Source organism: Macadamia integrifolia, unplaced genomic scaffold (genome assembly GCF_013358625.1).
Source record: "Macadamia integrifolia cultivar HAES 741 unplaced genomic scaffold, SCU_Mint_v3 scaffold927, whole genome shotgun sequence".
Taxonomy (NCBI): domain Eukaryota; kingdom Viridiplantae; phylum Streptophyta; class Magnoliopsida; order Proteales; family Proteaceae; genus Macadamia; species Macadamia integrifolia.
The window spans coordinates 176,275-186,231 of NW_024870583.1; the positions used below are offsets into that span (position 1 = coordinate 176,275).

General features: G+C 36.0%; 1 protein-coding gene across 1 annotated transcript; it reads left to right on the forward strand.

The window, feature by feature from the left end:
* The first annotated feature begins 5,290 nt into the window (after positions 1 to 5,290).
* Positions 5,291 to 6,905, forward strand: LOC122070444 (chalcone synthase-like). The gene is made up of 2 exons (XM_042634597.1): positions 5,291 to 5,510; positions 5,662 to 6,905. Exons 1-2 carry the CDS (start codon positions 5,333 to 5,335, stop codon positions 6,666 to 6,668), a joined length of 1,185 nt encoding a protein of 394 aa, XP_042490531.1. The 5' UTR covers positions 5,291 to 5,332; the 3' UTR covers positions 6,669 to 6,905.
* Positions 6,906 to 9,957: the final 3,052 nt, after the last annotated feature.

Genomic DNA, 9,957 nt, shown 5'->3' on the forward strand with positions numbered 1-9,957 from the left:
AAGATTGAAAACATTTCAAGTTGTTAGAATACAGCTTAATAAAGTAATGAGAGATAAGAACATGTTTTATATCTGATTGAAAATTTAAATGGAGGGAAAGCATTGATTTTAACGAAAAATATGATCATGGAGATTGTTTGCTTCGTGTATGGGAGAGATTTAATTAATGGCAGTCGGCTAGGGTTGATGTAAATATAAAGAAGGAAAATGATTAAACTAATGAAATGTTGCTGAGATGAACACGTTTTAAAGACTAAATTAATGAAGAGGAAGATTATAGTGTCTTTGTGGGAGATAATTTAGGGATTGATCCTTACCTAGAACGGAAATATGTTAATGTGAGAATATCCAATATGGATCCATTATTATGGAGAGAATTATTATAGATCAATAGAGGAATTTTGATCCATACTAAGATACTAACACAAGAAACAAATTAATGAGGGAAGTTCCAGATCCATATATGCGTGTTGGGGAACATCTTACTGTCTACCTAGCCACAATATTGCAGTACTCATTTAAATAATTTCCGGAATCTTGCATTGTAAACATTTTTATTTTAGAACAAACCATGTGAAGGTCATGATTAAGGTTGAGATGTATTAATGGACATTTTAGTTAATACCATAGACACCCCCAATTGATGCAGTCGGGTGAGTGCGAATTGAAAAAATACAACCTTGTGGTTTCTGATAATAGTGGTGCACTCCCCAACTATAAACTCCTTGGAGTTTTACATGGTTATATTCAAACTCACAAGAAAAAAAAAAATTAAAAATAAAGAGTTAGAACAATGATTAGAACCAGAAAACAGAACTCAATTTTTTTTTTTTTTTGTTAATCAAGGTGTCCGGGCCAGCTTATGCACCTCGACTATGGTTTCTACTTAAATCACAAATACACAGATAGAAAATCAAACATATGACCAAGCACCTATCCACATAATCCCCAATCACCCTAACCATCTGGGCAACCCAAAGATGGGTAAATAGGACTCAAGGTTATATTAGAGAAACTGAGACAAATAGAGAAAATTTTTATGAGAAAATATCAGTAGAGAATCATATTTGAAAGGACAAGACGACCTCTATTCACAGAGGTGAAAGAACCCCTTTGAGGGTACCCTTTACAAAAGAGGTGACCTTCTAAAAATTATCTCTTACCTGCACCGAATGGCCTTTGGTTGACAAATAATGCATGGGGTGCCTCTGATATCGGCGACAATTGACATTCGGTTCGAAACAAAAAGTAATATTTTTATATATCAAAGCCCTGCCTTGCCAGGGCTCGACTTGCATGTGAAATATACCTCTTTCTCAAAGCAATCTTAGATTTTTATTCGTACATATTAACCTCGTGCCATTTTCATTCTCATTCACTTTCAATGTGGGATTAAAATTTCCATACAAAACTGTCTTTCTCAAAATCAACTTCAAAAACTTAAAAACCTATGGAAGGAAAAACACATAAAGCTTAACTACGCGATAGAAAATATAGGGACTAGAACTCATTTTAGTACAACTTTCGAATCCACAAACGAAAACCCTAATTGCAAAGGGAAGAAGAGCAAGCAAAGTTATTTTGATTAATAAAACGGAGATGGTCTTTATTTCATCCCAAACGGCAGTTTTTATAAGATCGGATTACCAAAAATGGTTCCCAAAATAAATTAGAAAAAATACAATAGAAAACTACTACTCCAAAATTGTGCAAAAAACTTGGGAGGCCTAGTACACCCATTAAATATGCGAATTTGACTCTCTGATTCGTTATCCAATGAATGGGTCCAATGGATTCCCATCATCGGGCATGATGGACAAGTTGTAGAACAAAGGCTGCTATTGTTGAAAATGTATTTGCTCCTATAATTCCACTTGAGTTGAAAATTATAGCTCACCAAAGTTGGACTGAAAAAATTAGTACTTTCATCATGATTAGGTGGACTTCTACCAGTGCAGCAGATCCAATAATTATTCAGAAACCTTCTCCACATCATTAAATTTCAAAACCAGAACAAAAGATATTTTAAAACTTTATATACAAACCATTTTCAAACACATTTACAAACTGAACGCCTCCGTTCATTTTACTCCCTTAACTAACCATTATAAGAATTTGTCCTACTATAGCCACAATTATGAGTGTCAAAACAGCTCGGTCAACCCAAACCAGCCCTAGCCCTCTCTGAGCCCTAACAGGGCTTGGGCTGAGATTTCAGCCCAACCCGGCCCATTGACACCCCTAGCCACAATAATGTTATTGAAGCCATATAATGAATTGACTTGGTCATGAGTCTAAATCATTTAGATATATTGGGGAGTATTGGGCGAATGAATTAAACACATTATAGGTTTGTTTGATCAGGTAACCCATATGACTCATGATGTATTAAAATTACTAAAAATGAATTAAAGGATTTTTTTTTTTTGGGTATGAAATTGAAATATATGATTACTTGAACGATTAGATTTATGGATTGAGAAAATATTATCCACTTGTCAAATTTGATGATCAAGTGAATTATACAATCCAATATGCATGTATTGAAAATTTTCAATTGTAATTAATTAATCAGCACTTCTCTACTAATGGAAATTCCAAAGGTGGGGTGTTCTTTCTGTACTGTTGGTATATCTGGATCTTCCAACTTGTAAATTTTTTTTCATTTTTTTTTCAATAAAAATGATCTTTGAGGGGAAAAGAAAATTCATCTACATTCAATAAAAATTTTGTATTCTTCACATTTTTCTAAAATTGTTAATAAAGAGTAAGACAAATAAATAAAAATAATAGGCAGTAAAAAAAGGGTGAAATATTTCAATGAATAGGGGAATCCTCTCTCTCACGTTTCCACCCCCACCACCACACCGCCACCCAATGGCTTGACCATCAGTGGGATAGCTGTCAGGTTCTCTATCCCGTGTGGGCCCCATGGTTGTTAGGTTGAAAAGTCAATTTAACATTGAACCATACCGTCATGGAAACTATTGGACTCAAATTTCAATTGGACTTCACAATCTCTTGATTTCGTTGTTTCTAACGAAATCCAACTGTGCACTTTTAAAAATATAATTTATATTTTTCTTAAATTATTAAAGATCTCTCTCTCTCTCTCTCTCAAGCTTAAGTAGTTAAAAATACTCAACAATTAAAAAAAATAATAATAATAAAGACCAAGTTCGTGAACTTGACAACCATTGAGGTAAGTGTATCCATGAATGCACCTATGGTTGCATGTGGCAATTTGTAATTATAAAAACAATAAGGAACAAGTAACACACATATAAAAAGCCAAATTTGAAGACTTCGCCACTCTTAACTTAAAAGATGATTAACCAATCTTTATTCCATTTTCAAAGAATAACTGCATGTTCCTCATTTGAAAGATTAAGAATTAAGATATGCCCACCTTAAGTTAGTTGCATTTTTTTTTTCTTTTTAATTCTTTAAATAATTCATCATATTTATTTATTCATTTATTTTTATAAATCATCTTCTGTGAGTTTAGAAAAAATTTCTCCTTTAATTTATGTATTACTTTTCGAGATTTCATTTATACTTAAATTTATCAAGTGTAGTTGAAAATAATGGTAAAATCTTCTAAGGTGTGAGGAGAGGTTAAGTAGTGGTAACCTCTACAGGGATCCAAAAAGTCTCAAAGGGCATTTTGTTCATGGATGGAATCTGAATTGTAAGATTGAACAAAAATTATTTTGATGATTTTACATTCTGTAAATATTGTGGTATAAATTAATGATGTGTTCCTAACAATCCAACATAATATACATGGATATTTATATGTATCAACTTTAATTCCCAAAAAAAAAAAAAAAAGCATGTAAAAGGTTTCTCTTCAACCATTACATTGCCTTTTTTTTTTTTTTTTTCCTTGAAATTTTTAAAAATATTTCAAGGCAAATTATTTGATTATCAACGATTTAGAGTTTTAATTTTTGAGTCAAATTTGTCTTTCCCAAATATTTCTTAATTATTCATATAATATAGACTAAAGAAATGGCAGCCCTTTTATTTTATTTTTTTAAATTATTCGAACTTATTTAGGATTGGTTCATCATTTTGCTGAATTATTCATTAGTTTGCTAACAATGACTCTTACTTCATGATGTAACCTATCGAGGAAGCTTTCCATGAGTCGTAATTTTCAACTTCTGAGCCATGTAATCTTCCAGACTATTGGTATATAACTTATATGGGAGTGGGAACTTTGTATCTCTAGCATTCCACATTCCTACATACGGTCCCTAGTTTAAGGAGGGTAGGGGCATCTTTTCGCAGCTCCCTTGAAAATAAGGACAGTGTGTGGGCATGAGAAAGGCTAGATGGACATAGTACTCCCTAGTTATATGTACTATATACAAATTACCTACATGTTGAATTTGGGGTTGTGTCTCAACCTTATGGTCCACATTGTAGTTAGCTATTCTCCTATTGTTATTATTATTATTATTAATATTATATTATCATTATTTTTTTTTATAATTAATCAAAACATTAAATTTGATTTGAAACAAGTTTTTAGAGTTTATCTCCATATGGAAAAATCTGATTGTCCTAAAATTTATGGGAAAAAGGAGCTTGCTTGTGAAAGATAAAAATATCAAACCTATTAATGCTTACATAAGCACTTTTACTGGCCCCCATATTGATCCAAGAACCATGCTCTTCAACAGAAAATTTTCCACCAAAACTTATAATCTTGACAGACAAACTACATGGATAATTGATCTGCAAAATTTTAGCTATCATTAATGGAATCATCACATTATTTAACTTCATTTCTCTTGATCTGTATCCAAATAATAGGATCCATTTTTTTATTTTTATTCTTTAAACATAATCGGTTCCAATTGAGGCACTTTCAATATTTGACCAATCTTTTTTAATATTTTGAAGAACGGCTGCATGTTACCCATGCCAAGTGGTAAAAGTTTGTTGGATTACTGTAACCTTCCTATGGGTTGCACACTTGCACGTCCAAGTAAATCATAAATAATTAAATTTTACATTTAGTTTGCATCTGCCGCTCTATTCAACCTTCCTTACCTTCTTTATTGAACTGAGGGCCCCACGTTCTTATTGTGAACTGGTCAAGAATTACTACAAGAGGCCGCCCTTTGACTTTAGTTATATAGTTGTAAATAATAAATTATCAAATAGTTGCATTATTATTAACGAAATGGTTGTATTTACCAATCCATCCAACCATCCTTTCATTATAAATTCCCATGCATTGCCTCTTCTACTTCATCATTACTTGCTCAAAGCAAAGCAAAGCAAAGCACAGCCAAGCAAAGCCAAGCCAAAACAAGCAATGGGATCGGTCGGAGATGTCTATGAAGCTCAGCATGCGGAGGGTCCAGCCACGGTGCTGGCCATTGCCACTGCAAATCCATCCAATATTAAGTTGCAAACTGAGTTCCCTGACTTCTACTTTAGAAGTACACAGAGTGACCATATGGTCAAGTTGAAGGAGAAGTTCCAACGAATTTGTAAGTACTGTCATTTTCTCTGAAATAATACATTCGTTAATTGGAAGAGCATACATTCAAATGATAAGCTTTTTTGGATGGTATAGAACAATTGTGTATCTGTAAGTCCTTTTCCATCTAAATGATAAGCTTTTTGATGTTGTTGAAACAGGTGAAAGATCGACGATTAGAAAACGTCACATTTTCCTTACCGATGAAATGATAGCTGAGAATCCCCAAATGTACGATTCAGCGGCTGCATCACTTGACATGCGCCAAGATATTATGGTGACTGAGGTACCTAAGTTGGCCATGGAAGCAGCATCCAAAGCCATCAACGAGTGGGGACAGCCCAAATCAAAGATCACTCACATTGTTTTCACTACCATTTCCGGCGTTGATGCACCAGGTGTTGACTTCCAACTCATTAGACTCCTAGGCCTTAACCCGGCTGTACGACGTGTGATGATGTATCATTTGGGCTGCTACGGTGGTGGCTCTGTGCTCCGTGTTGCTAAAGACCTTGCTGAGAATAACAAAGGTGCTCGTGTACTGGTTGTTTGCTCAGAGTTGAACTCTATTAGTGGCTTTAAGGGACCCGATGAGACAGACCTGCATACCCTGCTAGGGTTGGGAATATTTGCAGATGGTGCAGCAGCTGTGATAGTTGGTGCAGACCCTGACACCTCAATAGAATGCCCATTGTTCCAACTCTTCTCAGCAGGGACCCGGATTCTCCCAGACTCGGAAGAAATGGTTGCAGGTCACTTGCGTCAATCGGGTCTTGCAATCAGCTTATCCAAGGATGTGGCCAAAACTATTGCTGGGAATCTTGGGAAGTGCTTGGAGGAAGCATTCAGCAAATTTGGCATTAGTGATTGGAACTCCATTTTTTGGGTAAGTCACCCTGGTGGACCTGCAATTTTGGACTTAATCGAAACCACACTTGGATTGAAAGAAGAAAAACTAAAGGCATCAAGAAAAGTGCTGAGTGAGTTTGGTAACATGTCAAGCCCCACAGTGTTGTTCATTATGGATGAGACACGGAAGAAGTCTATGGAGGAAGGAAAAGCCACAACTGGTGGCGGGTTTGAGTGGGGTGTGCTATTAGGGTTTGGACCAGGTCTGACTGTGGAGACGATTGTATTGCGCAGCGTCCCTATAGTTTCATCTCACTGAGTAAAAAGTGGTGCTCTAAAATATTAGAGACTATCAATGGATGTTCTTTCTTAGTCTAGTGAAATGAGACTTGATAGTAGTGTCAACGTCAAGTAACGAAGGACTTCTCCAACTTGCTTTGATCGGTACAGAGTTTGATCGTTTACTTGTAACTCTTGTTGGGCTAATAGCGATGAGACGTCCACATAGTTTGAGGGACAACTAGAATAAAATGTGATTGATGTATTGCTATTCTTATGTTTTTTTTTTTTTTTTTTTTTTTTTTTTTTTAATTGAACTAAATTGATTATCCTTTTATATTAAGAAAAGTTTGTTTGTAACCAAAATTTTGTCCTTAATTAATTTTCTCATCTTCTTTATGAATTGGACTTTATTTTAATTTCTCCCCTCCTTTTTTTTCACATATTCTCCAATCCATTAACTAGGGAAAGGGGATCCGGAGCCAATTCATCATTAGGGTATTACACTTATGGCAAAAGTTCATATCCCTTGTATCCATGGATCAAAAATGTACCACACAGTTGTGCATGTCACCAATAGTGTTCTTTAAGTTAGAGAGTCAGCTACATTGTTGAGCACCCTTGGAATAAAATTAAAAACATAAGCTCCAAATTTAGAAGGTAAGAGCAGAATATCCGCTAAATAGATTGAATCTTCGTAGGAGAGGAAGTACTTCCATTTTGTAACTATGAAATTACTCCTTCATTATCTGATTCAATAATCAATCTCTCATAATCTTATGTGATTGACTCGAGTAGAAACCCCTTAGAAAGGAACCATATTATTGTTGTTTTATGGTTGTCCTTATTGGAAACCTCGGCCACATGGTGGTAATGACGTGACCAGTTTAGGTAACCTAGTCAAAAGTGGTGTTGTGGTAGCATCCAGTGTCTCCGATGAGATAACAGAGATTCGTGGTATGAATGGCGTGGATTGAAACATCCATGGTAGGTTGTACGGGTTTCCAGGTTAAAACTAACAAATTTGGCTTATTGATGCTCGGGGGTATTTTTGGCAATGAAAATGAGTTTTTTGGAAGGTGATTTCTTCATGAAAAAGTTAGTGTTTAATTTATCCAGTTTGACGCTTCTAATTTCGTCGCATTTGATACCGTTTGAAGAAGTTACAGCATCCATGGTTAAAAGATGGCTTTCATTGTAGTCGGGCACAGTTTTCGACATTGAAGACAAATTTTTTTGAAAGAAAATTTCTTCATGTAACCTTGCGAGAAAAATCCAATCTTTTCAATGCACTTGGTTTCATCGGGTTTTGATTCCGTATGAGGAAGTTTTGGATTTGGAAAAGTTCAAGGGCATTATAGTCTTTTTGTATGACTGATTCTGACGATCAGGTCTTCTAGAATGTTGTAGAATGTCAAGTTATGGTCATTATCTTTTCATTTTGGCACAATCGGAGTTTGTATAAGAAGTTTATGAATGTTTCCATGGAATTTGTCGAAAAAATTGGAACCAATTTGGCCAAAGAGCTCTCTGCTAGTGTAGGCTATTTTGGAATTTATTTTAAAAGTGCAAGGAGCTTTGTGCAATTTTTATAGAGTCAAGGCCTTAGTAGAAAAAAGTGGGTTGCTTTGGTGTTTGGAGTGTAGATATATACTTGGACCAAAGATTCCAAATGAAGGGCTACAAATTGATCAAGAAAATCTGCACCGATCTGATGGTCGAAAAGCTTATGAAAAAGAACCAATAGTTGCTCAACAATGAAAAGACGGCTGATGCAAGGTTGATGTACCTATCAGTGCCTGCGCAAGCATGAAGTCCACAGGTCTAATCTATGACATCAATGATTCCCATCCTACAGCTTCTATTAATTAGCCATTTATAAAATCCAAAGTCCCAAATTAAGAGTTGATTTTTTATTACATCCTACGGTCCAGATTGAGCCTCGACCCACCTACTGCCAATAGACCCTAAACCACACATGGGAAGATTCTATTTCAGGCTATTTGGTTAGTCCAACTTCAAATGGTCATATCTCCCTAACCACATGGCCAAATCCGTCCATCCAAGTTCCTACTTCATTTTTTTTTCGCCCTCTACACTACAAAAGCATGAAATAAGGGTTTTGGTGAGTGTAAGGCTGTGATTTTTGAGAGAGAAGCTCTCACCTCCATTAATAGCCATCGACTGATTTTCAAAGCTTCAAGTGAGTGAAGTGTACACTATCGAAGGCTGATTTGTGAGTTGTTGACCTCCACTGATTGTGATTTGATTCCAAACTAGGAGAGGAAGAAAGGGGAAGAGAAAAGAGCTTGAGGATAGTTGTTGGTGTTTGATGAGCAAGAAGACAAGGGGAAGTGATGTGTGTGCACCTAGCTTGTCAGTGGAGGTTCCCAGTTATCTCAGACAATCAGTTGTGAGATTTCCTAACCTTAAACTTAAATTAAATATATGTCTGATGAAATGTATGTATGCTCAGTTAGTTGTGGATGAACTGTATGCATGCTAGGTCAATTGTGAATAAACAGTATGCATGCTAGCTAGTTGTGTACGTACATGCTACCAGGGCATGATTGCAGGACATTGATATAAGCTCCCTGTATTTCTTATATTGTGCTCTTAGTGGGTGTTAAGCATTGGGAGGCTCCCGTGCAGTGGTTGCTGTACATTGTATTGACTCTGGGAGTGCCATCTCGACTTTGGCTTGAGAAAATTGGGTGTGGGTGCTCCCAAATGTGGGTTCAGTCAAAAGTAGATTATTGAGTAGGTACGAAGCTTTTATTAGACTACTCCAGGGATGTAGGCGAATTGCTAAACCTCGTAAAGACCCTATGTTGTGGGAGTGCTTGTTGTTTGTATTCCATATATTGAAGTGTGTGGAGTACGGAATGGGTGTGCACACGTGGAAGTGCCTATAAGAGGCTGAGTGTGTATATGACTATGTACAAATAGGGACATGTACAAGGACATATACATTAGGGTTTTCTTTGTCAGATATTGGACATGTTTTGGGGATCATAATTGGACTTACTGATTCACCCCCTTCTCAGTGACTATCAGGTTACAACAATTGGCATCATAGCCGATACTAAGTGTCAGTTTGATGAATAGTTGAGTGATCCAGAGACAGTGGTAGTATGTCAAGTGAAGGGTATTCAGGGCATACTCCAAGGTTTGATGGATCTGAATTTGTCTTCTAGAAGAGGAGAATACAATTTTAATTAGGTTCACTGGGGTATGATGTTTGGGCATCAATTCTGAATGAGTACAAGGAACATGAGGTACGTCCGATTGATAATGAAGCCAAGAAGGTTTATGAAGGCTTATGGTTA

What these genes read in the sequence shown, in the direction of transcription:
- LOC122070444 (XM_042634597.1), top strand. Translation starts at nt 5,333, where the DNA reads ATGGGATCGGTCGGAGATGTCTATGAAGCTCAGCATGCGGAGGGTCCA. An exon ending in GGAGAAGTTCCAACGAATTT is followed by an intron (nt 5,511 to 5,661) that starts GTAAGTACTGTC and finishes TTGTTGAAACAG; the next exon opens with GTGAAAGATCGACGATTAGA.